At 34.4% G+C, this 15,583-nt stretch overlaps 1 protein-coding gene across 1 annotated transcript; it reads right to left on the bottom strand.

The window, feature by feature from the left end:
- LOC119689714 lies at positions 1-1,359 on the bottom strand. Its single transcript, XM_038104607.1, has one exon. It carries the CDS (start codon positions 1,357-1,359, stop codon positions 1-3), a length of 1,359 nt encoding a protein of 452 aa, XP_037960535.1.
- Between the last annotated feature and the right edge of the window lie 14,224 nt (positions 1,360-15,583).

The raw sequence follows: 15,583 nt of genomic DNA, 5'->3' as shown, positions 1-15,583 counted from the left end.
TTAAATGTCAGCAGGATTGTGTTCCGAACTGACGTGGCGCCACTGACTTGTGGCTGTTAATTGATGAATGTTGCTTACTCTGTTTGCAACGAAAGTGTGAAACTTTGATGATGGAGAGTTGATCCATGATATCACTATCTGTGAATCACACCAAAAGAACGTCTGGTAATTTCTTATTTGTAGATCGTTCTTTATTCTTGTTGCTAGTTCTGCGCCAACCACAGCTGCACAAAGTTCGAGACGAGGTAATGTCAACCTTTTCAAAGGTGCAACCCGAGATTTGGCGCACAATAGTCGTACAATAATTTGATCATTCTGAAGTGTTGATCGCAAATACGCTGCAGCACCATATGCCTTTTCTGATGCATCTGTAAAGATGTGTAATTGAATGTTCGCAGGAACTTCGCCCTTGAAAATATGACGAGATATCTGTAGACAATTTACTTTCGTCAAATTGTTCCGGAACTCTAACCACTGTTTATGTAATTCAGTCGGCAGTTTTTCATCCCAATCCATCTTTAAATTCCATAATTCTTGAATAAAGATCTTTGCCATCACCACAACTGGTGACAAAAGTCCTAGTGGATCAAATAGCCTTGCTAAATCTGAAGTTGCACTGCGCTTCGTCGTGCTGCAAACAGGTTCCAATTTAACCTTGACGCATAAACTATCAGATTTTGGACACCAGGATAATCCAAGAGTTTTTGTTGTATCGTTATTGTTTTCTAAGTCTAAATTGACTTCTAGGTCATCGTGTGGAATTCCTTGTAGTAAACTTGGATGATTTGCGCACCATTTTCGCAATTCAAAACCGCTTGCTGTCAGTATTTTGTTTAGCTGACTCTGGGTTTCCAACAATGTTCTCAAACTATCTGCCCCGTGTAAACAATCATCTACATAGAAGTTTTCTTTGAGAGCTGATGCACCTAATGGATAATTTTGTATATTGTCATCAGCTAAAGCTTGAAAACATTTGGTTGCTAGATATGGTGCAGATCTAGTACCATATGTTACTGTGTTGAGTTCAAAGTACTTTATAGGTTGACTTGGTTCATTTTTCCAAACAATAAGTTGACATTGTCTGTCTTCTGGATGTACAAGTATTTCTCGGTACATCTTTTCAATGTCTGTTGTAAACACATAACGAGGAAGACGGAATCGTAATAAAATAGACAGTAATTCACTTTGAACAGTTGGTCCGATGTGTAGTAAATCATTGAGAGATTGTCCTGATGTTGTTTTGGATGATGCATCAAATACCACACGTAACTTGGTGGTGGTACTGTCAGGTTTAAGAACACAATGGTGTGGGATAAAATAATGTGGTGACATAATCCTTTCAATATCTATTTCGGTCATATGTCCCAATTTTTCATATTCATCTAAAAACTCTACTTATTGTCGTTTGAGGTGACTATCCTCTGAAAGTATACGCTCTATTGCTAGAAATCTATTTGTAGCAATGTCTTTCGGATCTCCCAAAGCGAATCTGTCATTTATAAAAGGAAGACGTACGATGAATCGTCCCGTAACATTCTGATATGTAGTTTGAGTGAATTGAGCTTCACATTGTTGCTCTGCTATTGACAAGACCTTTGAGTGAGTATCAACTTCTTCAACCTTCCAAAGTTGTTCTATTGCATTTTTTGAACTATCTTCGTTTGTGAAAAGCATAATATACCCCATACATAAGAAAGGTGATGTAGGATTACCGTGCAACTATCGCGGAGTATCGTTTATGAATTGTATTGCAAAAATTATGATTGGTGTAGTAACAGACAGACTAACAAATTGGACCGAAAGTAATAGAATAATAAACGAATTTCAGGCCGGGTTCCGGAAGAATTATTCTACAGTGGATAATATTTACAACTTGTCATCAATAGTACAGATAAATTTTAAAAACAATAAGAAAACGTATGCCTTTTTTGTAAATTTTAAAACAGCCTTCGATAAGGTCTCTCGAAAGGCGTTAATTTAAAAGCTTCACTCAGCTGGAGTCTCAACTATAATGGTCCGTTTTATTGAAAATGTGAACTCGAACACTAAATGTGCAGTATGGACTGGAAAAGACCTATCTAATGAATTCTCAGATGTAAGCGGAGTGAAACAAGGTTGTATGTTATCACCGCACTTGTTTGTTCTTTATCTCAATGACTTACATGATTTTTTGGGAGGAGGCATACAGATAGAAGAACTAAACATGCGAACTTTAATGTATGCCGACGACATTGTCATACTGGCTGACGATATAACGACACTGAAAAAATTATTTATAAGTTGGAATAATACTGTCATAGTTGACATTTAGCAGTCAATCTAACTAAATCCGCAATTATGGTCTTTTGAAAAGGAGGTAGATTGGCAAATCAGAAGAGAAGAAATAAGAATAGTGAATGAATACTGCTATCTAGGCGTGACATTGACTCTAACAATAAACTTTAGGAAGCATGTAGAGAGGAGAACTATTGCAGCTAAAAATAGTATAAATCTTACGTGGAACAACTTTCTTAGTAGGGATGGCATGCCTATAAAAGCAAAATGGAATCTATTTCTAGCAATAAGTAGAGCAATACAATCATATGGTGCTCAAGTATTGTCAAGTATATATCAATTTACGCCAACATATATTTTAATGTTTGAGATTGGGGCGGAAGATGGACATTTATATACCTTAAAATTGCATCTCAATTACATTTTCAGAACCATGTATATATATGGTACCGAAAGATTATCCAATCAATTGACCAAAAAATTGTTATATCTTAACCTTTCTTGGGTGCAGATTCTAAATGAGCTGGGAAATGTTTGCGGCATAAATTGGAATGAACAAACAGCATCGCGAATAATGAACTGTTGTTGACATTTCTGAAAACTGATTTGAGGGACAAATATATAAGCAGGGACCGTAACAGTTATCATAAAAAAAATAAAAATCATCTTATAACTGTTATCATTTGCATTTTAAAATAAAACTCAAAAAATAATAATTAAATTTGATTTTTATTATATTCATCAAAACTAATTATTGTTATATGTCTTTTATTTTTTCGCGCAGAAATAACTCTTAAAATTTGCTTCCTATTTTAAAACTCACAAATAACTGGTACACTTGCGTTATATAATATAAAAATCAAGAGTATCGCGCAAATTCTGCGCGAAATTTTTAAAATGAAAATATAAAATGCAATTTTCATACAAGGTAGTTGTTTTTGTAATTCCATAGAAAATTTTTTAAAAGGTTGGTGCAGGTAAAGATTTAGTTCAGTTTTTTGTTTTTGTATTTCATTTATTTCTTAAGTAATTTAAGAGATTACTGATCTCTTAAATATAAGTATAAAAACATATTATTGTTATATAATAATTAGCATATTTTGCATGTAGTGCCGGGTTTACTTTATAGAGTGAACTGAACCTTATTTATCGTTAAACGTTGTACAATTTATTTCATATCAATTTCATGACAACACAATTACAAGCGATTTGTTTACTTTATTGAGTAAACTACACTTGATTGTTACAATGTTATATTTTCCACTTAAGCCTATTTATTGTTAAACATTAGTGGTGTACAACTTATTTTAAATCAACTTTATAACAACACAATTACAAGCGATTTTTTACTACTTCTTAACAGTACGCACCCACACACGTCACCATCAACAATCAAACTTCAACTAACTCCGCTCATCACACTACTTCTGACATCTCTCTTAATATCTTCTCTAGGGCAGAGTTGCCAACCATACATATATTTATATTATTGAAAACTCTTTTCCGATGTCTATTTCTGATATTTAATTACTAATTCTTGCTTTTAACACTATTAACTACTTCAAAATTTTCTACTACACAACTCCTGAGCCCAGAGCTCAACTGTTTCATAGAGCTGAACTGACTTTTTGATTATTACTTATTGTCTTTGTAAACAAAACTTTTGTAAGTCTTACCTATGTTGAATGCCGTTAATTCAAGATACTCCAACTACCTCAATTTAATTATTTTCAATATTTTAATAATTTAAATAGTTTAAATTGCAATCGATGTTATTGCAACTTTTAATTATTTAATTTTCAATGTCGCTTTCAGCTTGACACAATTAACAAATATTAGCAGGAAACCCAAAATTAGCATTTCCTATAGTTCCTGACCTTTGTTTTTGGTATTGTGCAAGCCGCAAATGACGCTGCCTACTTTTAGACATGGCTAATGATTGAATAAACAATCCAATAACGTACTTCATAGTTTGGACGAAAAAATTTGAAAGCATATAAATCATTTACCTCAGCCTTTCAACTCACAACACTGCTGGTTGAAATCAAACAGGTTAGAAAACAACAACGAGTCGTAGCGATCCTCGATCACGTTCGCCCAAAAATTTAAACGAATAGTCAAAAGTTTCGTCGTAATAATTTGTGTTACTGCCACATCAAATTTGGGGACAACGTTAGCAACTGCAAGCCAAACTGCTCACGATGGATACCTTTAAACTAAAAAAGCTCTTGTCAAGCATACTGGTTGACGACAGTAGCAAACAACTTGACGATATAACCAGTAATGCATCTGTTGCAGAGATATAAGAATTCATAAACAGTAAACGTCTCTTTGTCGTCGATCGCAGTTGTTTCAGTTGGCTTCGTTGCTTCAGAAGTGCCATGACATGTGGTGAAATGCAAAACAGCACAAGGAGAGCTCCAACTATACGTTGAGAACCAAGCTCTCACTACGAGTTTTGACAACTACATTATAGAATTAGACGTAGGTTTACCAAGATAATTTAAGTAATCATCGTTGATGTTGAAGTTACTATTATTGGTTTCTTAAACCATTTTCATTTGCTAGTTGATCTGATAAAGAAACAACATATAGACATGACGACGAAGCTTAACACTAGGTAACTTTGCTGCTACTCCGCCGTCAACCGTATCTGCAGTAGATATGGTTCAGCAATCTGTTGTTGTTGTCCCCAGTCCCATTAACCAAATTTTAACACGCATATTGTTTGTTTCTTATAGATTTTTTTTATTGGAAAAATGCTGCTGCATCCGCTGTCACTGATGGTTGAAATAGGCCCTGCTGCTGCTGGCTAACGCTGGTGTCGCTGCTAATGGCTGACCTTGCTTGCACGAAAAACAGTTTCAATTGACGGGGAAATGCAAATTTAATTAGTTTTGTTAGGATTGTTAGGATTATGTGCAGCAGACAAACGGTTTTCATTAATGAAATTACATTTTTTTACATAAAGTCTTTTCACTTGAAATTTTTTCGTATGTAATTTATTATTTTAATTTGCGCTGATGTTACTTCATTAATTTATATTTTGTATATAATTTATTATTATAATTTTTACTGATGTTAATGGATTAATTTCAATTTCGATTTTTTCTTTTAAACGTGTTTAACTTATATCCGTCTCTGCTAAAAATCGTTTTCCTGCCTGCCATAATTTTTTATAAACACATCCGGTCATCGATACGCAGGGAAGATAGACCACCGTTTCGACAGAAATACTCGAAGCTGCTTTTATTACTAAAGAGGTAGATGTGAAAGAAGTTAAGAAAAACTTGAGCACACATGCAACGCAAAGCCGTGAAAATTTCGCAATAGACAATACTGGAAGGGGGTATTGTGGTAACAGTACTAACAACAGCTTCAAACAGCTTATTGTTACTTTCACAAAACTGATATCTTCTGCAATCCTAAATAAAAGTAACAGTATGATTCGAGCGGTGTTGAAATAGGTCAAGTTAGGTTATACCGGCGGTCCCTGGTAGATCCAATTACACCTATTGGCCCATCTAGAATCACCTAGAACCTTTGACGAAGCCTTAAATGGTATTTAGTGTCAAGATTTATAAGGGGGCTCCTAAGGGATTTGAGTCGCCGCCGTGCTTGACCTGGGAAAAAACTTAGTAGATGAGAGGTACTCTCATCAGGCGTGTCCATATTCACTGGCTCTTCATTGTAAGGTATCTTTAAGTCTTAGAGCAGATGAAGCTGCCATTTGTTCAATAATAACATCCAGTTTGTAGTAAGTGAAGCATCAAATCTAATGCAATGAATGGTGTAGTGCATAGCGCTCTGCTAATACAGAGTTCAGTTCTTCGCTGCACCGTGTTAAGTACTGAACAGTACGAAGATTTGTAAAGACCTGTCCACCATACCATGATACCATACAGCAATATGTGCCCAATGACAGCTATATAGAGCCATTGATTGATATGAGGTACTAGAGCCCACTTCTTATCAGTAGCCTTTTGACATAGAAGGAGCGCAATATTGGCTTTTCTAGTGCGCTCTAAAGTGTTTTGCTTCCATGTGAGTTTCCTGTCAAAAACAATACCTAGAAATTTGACTTTCTCCTTCAAATGTAATATAGAATCACGTAGCGAGGGTGGATAAAGATAAGGGACCGTATGGATTCTAGTGAAAACTACGATTTCGGTTTTGTTGGGATTTACCCCAAGACCACATTTTTGTGTCCATTTGTTCAAGATATTAGAACCATTTTGCAGAAATCCTTAAGAGTGGTAGCATAAACAATAGTTTAGTGCCTTCCGTCCTCAGTTTTATTTGCAGTTCATTTACCACTATGTCCCAGAGGAGAAGGAAAAGCACTCCTCCTTGGCGGCTGCCTCTGTTCACACTTCTACTTGTTGTTGAAGAGCTTGTCGTCGCTTCAATGACTCAGTCAGTTAGCAACTGATTTATAAAGCTAATGAGCGTATCAACAACACCCAACACTCAGATGCGATATCGCATTTACTATTGCACTTGAGAGCATATTGTTAAAAGTCCGTTCAGTATCTACGAATGCAACCAGACAGAATTCTTTAAGTTGAACGGATTTTTCATTCTTATATGTGAGGGCATGAAGACCTGTCTCCGTAGATTTTCCCTTAGTGTAGGCGTGCTATGAGGGAGACTATTGATCAGGCTTTACGACACGTTTTACTTCTAAATGTTAAATAGTTTGTTTTTGTTATAAAGACGCATCTCACATCATTAACGGAGCAAAAACAGTATTAAAATTCAATATGCTTGCTGTTCCAAAAATTATGTTCGTTACTGTTTAATCCTAATAAAATTTTTAGTTCTTTCAGAGTTTCCATTAAAAGTAGTGCTTATTTTATGTTGTTCTTTTGCGATATGCTTACGAAAGAAAAAGCGTATTATTATTCGAAAAATATATAAATATATACTAACCATCTTACATATACAAAACAGCAGGAAATGATTCGAAGAAAAATTTTTTAATGAAACAGAATTTACAATGAAGACCTCTAAATCTTAAAAACTATTACCAAGTGCCGTAAACAAGTAGAAGCACTTATATTAGATATGCCACGCAGTCAATTATTATCAGCTGAAAGACACCATCAATAGTTATATTAAACAAACTTAGATCATATCTGACATTTCAAATGCAGTCCACAGGTAAAACCATGAACTTTAGAGAAAAAGATCACTAGAAATATTCAGGAATAACATCTGGGGCAAAGAAGTCATGCACAACACCAACGCAATTTGGAAGCAAGAACTACACCAAGAATGAAATAACATCGCTTCAATGACTGAAAATACAATTACCACCGAATTATTTCAGAAAGCCATAAAAAAGCTACATAACTGGAAGACCCCGGATCTAATAAAGTACATAATTTCTACTTTAAATACCTAACTACACTACATGCACCACTAATACAAATTTTCAACAATTTTCTAAATAGGGCAAATAAAATATCAGATACGTTCCCTATGGGAATAACATATCTGATATCTAAAACTGAGAAACCAGACAATTCATCCCAGTTCAGGCTAATTACGTGCCTAAATACAGGATATAAAATGTTCACATCCTGCATCTCAATAACCATTAACAACCACTGAGAGGATGCAAGGACCAGTTGGTAATCGATAGTATTATAACCAAACAGGCTGTAAAAAACAAGAGAAATCGTTACGCTGCTTTTATTGACTACCAAAAAGCAATCGATTTAGTCCCGCGTTCCTGGCTTTTAGAAATACTGGGCCTATACAAAATACACCCCAAATACAAAAACTGTATTGAAAGAGTTATGAAGTTATGAAAAACTACGCTCATTTTAAAACAGATATCAACTGTAGCAGTAATTCAAATCCAATAGTAATTAAACGAGGAACCTATCAAGGAGACTCGTTGAGTCCGCTTTTATTTTGTTTGTCACTTACCCCGCTATCATTACTCCTTAAGAATAGTCGATACAAGTTTAAATTGAAACCAATAAGCCCGGAAAAAGTCACACATTGTTTCTATATGGATGATTTGAATGTATATGCCAATACGAAATCTATATAAGCTACTCAAAATCTTAGAAACCTTTTCCGAGGATATAAAAATGAAATTTAGGATTGAGAAATGTAAGATCCAAAATATTGTTAAGAGGAAATATTCAAAGGTGGGATCATATACAACAATGAACAATGAATAGAAAATAGCACTTAATGAAACTGAACATTACAAATATTTAAGATTTAACTAACACATAACAATTGATCATGCAGTTCAAAAAGATGGAATAACCAAAGAATTCACACAAAGAATCATTCAAATATGTAAAAAGAAGTTAAATAGCAAGAATATAACAAAAGCAATTAACACTTACGCAATATCTTATCTTTCGTACTTCATTGGTATCATAAACTGGTCGGACACTGATATACAAAAATTGGACACGATCGTAAGGCCATCACTAACTAAATTTAATCACCACCACCCGAAATCCTCAAAAAAGCGAATAAATATCCCGAAAACTTGTAAGCAGAGAAATAAAACACATTCAAATGCTCACCCAACAGCAAACAACAAATCTAAGAAATTACTTTTACAAAGTAGCCCAAACATCAAACCTGTATAGATCTTTAATAGAAGCAGATGACAATCTTACACCCTTTAATCTGAAAAATAACATTCAACCAAATCTGATTAATATAAACACCTTAGTTACAACCTGGATGCACAAATAAATGGCTTACAATAGGAATAATGTTCCCAGAAACTGAAGGCTATATCCTGACTATTCAAGACGGAATAATAAAAACAAGAAATTACGCGAAATACATATTAAAAACACTAAATCTAATAGACGATAGCTGTAGGCGGTATGCTCAAGCACCAGAGACGATTTCGCACATAATAAATAGTTCCTCAATGCTAACAAGTATAAAATACAAACAACGCCATGACAATATGGGAAAAATAGTGCACATTTATATCCTGCAAACTCTAAAAACAGCTAATGTAGAGACACCATATTACAAATATAACCCGGAACCTGTGATAAATGCTGGTCAAATCACAATATACTGGTACCGGTCCATTCTTACAAACACAATACAAAGCACACAAATACCTAACAGACCTGATATGATCATAATAAATAAACAGAATAAAACAGCAGACATAATAGATTTTGTAGTTCCCCTTAATATAAACATACCAGATATATACAACAATATAATAAGTAAATACCAACAATTAGCACAATAACTAAAAATTCACTAGACATAGATGAAGTAAAAATACTACCAATAATAATAAGCTCCACAGGGCTAGTCCCAAAAACAACAATAATTTAACTTACACATTTAAATTTAAAACCATTAATCATAGCCCAAATGCAAAAAACGGTCTTGTTGAGCGCGGCGAACATAATGAGGAAAATAATCGGATAAGAGTGTAAAACTTGGCCTACACTCCAACAGAGCGTATATCCTTTGGTCAATGACCCGGAATACGTTAATACCAGTCAGAGTATTAACGTACTCACAGTACCAGACTGTGAGTAATTTAAGTAATAATAATAATAATAATAATAATAAACGCCTATACCGCATAGATACTTATCGGTACCTACAGCTGATGGTCTTAAGTTATCATACAAATAAGATGTATTTTTCAAGGAGACTCGCTGAGTTCTCTTTGGTTTTGTATGGCACTAAACTTTTTCTCTTATAGTTATTACAAAATGCTAAAGGACATGGCTTTGCCATCACATATGAAGTGCTGAACAGCAAGTGTGAGTTAAGTCATTTAATGTATCTTGATGACATTAAATTGTACGTTGGAAATGATGAACATCTTAAAAGTTTATTGCGGCTTACGGATATGTTTAGTAAGGATATTCAGATGGAATTTAGGTTGGACAAATGCCGAATCCGAGTCATCTAAACAGGTGTTCATGAGTCACATGAAGGACAAAGCTTTGAGAATTTGCATATTCAAGCCATGACTGAAACAGATTTTTATAAGTACTTAGGTATATTGCAAGGTGCACACGTAACAGAGAGCGATTTAAAAAATAATTTAATGGATGAGTTTATCTATAGAGTAAAATTGGTATAAAAACCTTTACTGTCCGGAAAAAATAAAGTGCAATTAATATATACCTATATCATACCATTCGTGTATTTTTTTAGTATATTAAAGTGGTCGGACTCTGAATTGGAAGCAACTCAACGCAAAATCTGAACTTTAATGTGCGACTTTCGCATGCGTCATCCAAAATCTACTGTGGAAAGGATATGTCTACCTTGAAATAGTGGTAGTAGAGGAGTGCTCGATATAACAAGATGAGCAAGTTGACTCACTATGCACTTATTTTATTGGCAAAGAGCTCAGTTCTCTTTTGCATAAGGCTATCTGTGGTGCAGATAATAGATGGAGTCCACTTGATCTAAAGAACAGAGTATTCTGTCCTTTAGATTTGGTAGTGCCTGACCAGCAAAAAAGTGATGATAGGAATCTAAGGCTCTTCACGGAAAACATGTGAATTAGCTTTGGCAGCCATTTATTGATTTGCTTTTGTCCAACAAATTGCTCTGTGTAGATGATCAATTTAGTGAAACTGAAGATTTTGTGTGCGCGTTAGAGGATGTAGTCCCTACTCATAATTATCGCAAACATATTCTTGAAGAGCGAGTTGAGGATGACTTGGGTCGGAAATGTGGTTCAGTTCCAGAAACATTGGATCACATTATCTCCAGCTATTCTGTAATGGCACCGAAGGAGTACCTAAACAGGCACAATGCAGTATGTAAGGTAATCCACCAAAATCTTGAATTCAAGCATGGATTGATCTCTAAAACTTATCCAATTTACCAATATAAACCCACTGTGGTATTAGAAAACGCCAGTTTTCGTATGTACTGGGACCGACAAGTTTACACAGATCGACAAATAACACAAAATAGAACTGATATCCTATTGGTTGATAGAAGGAATGGTTTAGCATACCTGATTGATGTTGCTATTTCGCATAATGGCAACATTGAGCAGAAATATGCAGAAAAGAAGAGCAACTAAATACCACTGGATAGGGAAATCAAAGAAATTTGGAAAATTCAGCGAGTGGTTGTTGTACCAATAATACTATCAGCCACTGGTATAGTACCTAAAACCCTCACACACCCTATAGACATACTTGAACTCTTTAAACTTCTTATAAATACTATGCAGAAAAACGTCTTGTTGCATACATGTGCAATGGTGAGGGAAAAGATCAACAATCTTTAGAGGGAGCAATACAATTTAATAGGTGTAGCACATGAACTACACTTTAACAGAGCTTAAATTCCTTAATGCTTGTTATTAGTTATAATCATTAACAAAAAAAATGAAAAAAATCAAAATATTTTTTTTTTTTTACATAAATAATTCAATAAGATTTTTATTTATAATATTATTATTTATTACTAAAAAAAAGAATAAAAAAAATTACAATACTTTTTGTTGAGTTTTTTAAAGTTTTATTATTATATGAAACACAGTTATTATTATTATAAAAATGATATGTTTATTATACTAGAATCAAATCAAGACTGCAAATGTTACACTGATAAAAATTTATTTACAGTATCAATAATTAAAGCATAAGGCAAAACTTCAAATATGTACTCCAAACCCAAAAAGATAATAAAAGATAATAAAAGTAGATAGCGTAAATTTTAACACTCCCTCTCGCTATCTTCACCCAAAAAAAAAAACAAGAAAATTCAATTTTTATACAATCCAAATTTTGAGATCAAGTTATTATGCTTCTCAACTGACAAAGATTTAGTTAATTGATCTGCTAACTGATTATCGGAAGATATATACTTAACAATAATTTCCTTTTGTGATTACATATCGCATGTATAAAAATATTGTATTTCAATGTGTCGTGTATACTTAGATGATTGTGGATTCGAGACCAAGGTAATCGCCTGTTGATTGTCACAATAAATAGGTGTCGGTAAATGTTGAACCATACTTAAGTCTGACATTAGTTGTCTCAAACACACTGTTGCTTTGGTTGCTGAACATAAAGCCACAAACTCAGCTTCAGGTGGTGATGTTGCAGTAATAGTTTGTTTTCTTGAACTCCATGCAACGGCACCATTGTTAAATACTATAATCCAGCCATTTGTGCTTTTTCTGGTATCAGGATCTCCTGCCCAATCAGAATCGCAGTAGCTTATAATCTTATTTTTAGTGTTTCCCATTGATGAAAATGTAACGCCTATATTAGTTGTACCTTTAAGATATCTAAAAATACGTTTAACACCTTTCCAGTGAGTTTCACTAGGATTCTCCATGTAACGACTAAGAACTCCAACTGCATATGCTATATCCGAACGTGAACAGACCATAAGATACATTAATGACCCAATAGCTTCTCTGTAAGGAAAATGTTTATTATTAGTGTGATCAGTTTTGAAGAAAATCATTCCAGGAACTGTTGGAGAAGAAACAGAAGAACAATCAGTATGATTAAAACGGTCGAGTATACGAAGAATGTAATAGAAATAGAAATAAACAGGGTACTAGCTCCCACTGGAGCAGAGCACTGCGACCAGATTGATCTTTTGTGCCGTAACTGACCCTAATTGAACAGAAGACATTCCGCTTTCCGAATGAAGGCCAGAATGTCGTCCGTTGAGGACCTCCTAATGTCAGAAGGAGAGAGCAGCTCTCCTCCCAGTGATTTCCTCCTTGCCCAGATCAAGGCTGGGCAGTCACAGAGAATGTGGCTCGTAGTCTCGTCTGCCTCTAAGCATAGTCGACACTCTATCTCTTCGGACAGACCTATTTTGTTAAGGTGATAACGCAGTCCATGGGAACCCGTTAAATATCCCACCAGCAACCTCAAATCTTACGAAGAATGTAAGCCGATTGACAAATTTTTAATTTTCTTTTATCTCTCTCCCTCTTAAGTTGCATGCCGACGAAAAATTCTGCTTCTTTATAAGTAATACTAAATTCAGTATGCAATTTATTCAGCAAGCTCATAATTAAATGTATATCATTACCACACAGCAAACCGTCATCAACATAAAGCGCCAAATATAAATCCGAATTTTGGGATGCATATGGAAACACATCTATCAGAAAAAGACTGCTTAAAGTTTTGACGTAATAAAAAGTCAACGATCTTTTTGTTCCATTTCCTAGATGCTGGCTTAAGACCGTATATACCTTTTTTAAGCATACAAACATCATCATCGCTGGCAAAACCACACGGCTGCTCCATATAAATTAAGTCATCTAAATCGCCGTGCAAAAATGCTGTTTTAACGTCAAACTGGTAAATTTCAAAATCTTCTATTGCAGCAATTGATAATAAAATTCGAACTGATTCATATCGTACTACAGGAGAATATATTTCATCATAGTCAACTCCGTATTTCTGTGAACAACCACGCGCTACAAGTCTGGCTTTAAATTTTTCAATTTCACCTTTTCCATTGAGTTTTCGTTTAAAGATCCAACGGTTCGTAATTATGTGTTTATCCGGTGTACGTGGAACTAAAATCCATGTGTTATTATTTTGTAGAGACTCTAACTCTTCTTCAATGTCTTTTAACCATTTTTTAGTATCTGTGCTATTCATTGCTTCATCTAAAGTTTTAGATTCTAGCTGTGCCATAAAAATTTTAGCAATATTTAAAAAATTCTCAATTTCACTTAATTTCTTTCTTTGACGTGTGTTATATGGACTTCTTTGAAATGGCAATTCATTATCTCTATCTATTTCGATGTCTATGCTGTAAGCTCCATCTGCTTCTTGGTTTTCATTCTGTTACAAAATTTTGTTTTGTGTTGTCATCTCTTTCACTTCATGTGGTTCTTTTCGTTTTTCATTAAAAATGGTGTCTCTTATTACATAAATTTTCTTTGAAGTAGGTTCGTAAACTCTATACGCTTTACTTTCATCATTATATCCAATCATAATACACTTTATGGAATTTTTTTCCCATTTAGTTCTTTGTTCTTTAGGAACATGCACGAAAACTTCACTACCAAAAACTTTTAAATGTTTAACACATGGTTTGCCTTCAAACCATAGTTTATGGGGGGTGACATTACCAATTACTTCTGATGCTACACGATTTCGGAGATAAACAGCTGTATTTGTAGCTTCTCCCCATAGATAAAGAGGAAAATTCTTAGCATGAAACATTGCTTTAGCTGTTTCCACTATTGTTCTGTTCTGCCTTTCAATAAAGCCATTTTGCTCTGGAGCTCTAGGTGTAGAAAATTCTTGTTTAATAGCTTTTGATAACAGGAACTGCTTGACTGCATGATTGCGGAATTCCAAACCACCATCCGATCTTAGCTTTTTGATGATATGGCCATCTGCTTCCACATCAGCATAAAATTGCATTAGTTTTTCTAATACATCAGACTTTTCCTTGAGAAAATATACAAAACTATATCTGGAAAATCATCTTTTAATAACATTAAATAATTCGCTCCGCCAGTTGATGGCGAGTTCATTTTTCCACATAAATCAACATGAAATGTCTCACCAGGAATTTTTGATGTATTTGCTTCATATTTGTTAAAACTCATACGGTGTTGCTTACCTAGCGTACATCCTTCACAAAACGGATTTTCTTTTTCAATATTTTCGAAGTCAATACCTTTCACAATTTTATGGTCGTACATTTTTCGAAGAGTCTCAAGGTTAACGTGTCCTAAACGTTCATGCCATACCATTATCGATGCCACAGTATTCAATTCAGATAAACATACTGCTTTCAAATTCATTTTACACAACTTTCTTTCACGATAGCCATCAGCTATAAGCTGATTATCTCTTTTAAAAACAACACGTTGACCATCTTTTAGAAAAACAACATCAATGCCTTTTTCAGTTGCTTGCGAAATTGACATAAAATTTTTGTCTAAATCAGGAACATACAGAACATTTTTAAGTGTACACATAGAGCCAGTATTTTCAGCACCCATTACACGCACGTCGATATCACCGTGATCAATAGCACTTAATTTTCTGCCATCACCAACACGGATTTTGCAAAAATTATCTGGAAATTCTAAATAATTTTTGAAAAACCCTTTCTGAAAACTCATATGGTCCGAAGCACCTGAATCTGCATACCAATTAGTTTCAATGTTACCATTTGTCGATTTGTCGAAGTTTGTGATCAGCATTGGCGCGCAAAAAAATCACTCCGTAACTTTCAGTGTTTTCTAAGCGAAAAACTTAAAAAGTGATATTAAACTCATCACAAATAATCGAGACAGTGACTCTTAAACAAT

This window comes from Teleopsis dalmanni, chromosome 1, assembly GCF_002237135.1.
Source record: "Teleopsis dalmanni isolate 2A chromosome 1, ASM223713v2, whole genome shotgun sequence".
Classification (NCBI taxonomy): Eukaryota; Metazoa; Arthropoda; class Insecta; order Diptera; family Diopsidae; genus Teleopsis; species Teleopsis dalmanni.
Note: the sequence above shows the minus strand (reverse complement) of the source record. Positions and strands in the feature narration are given on the sequence as shown.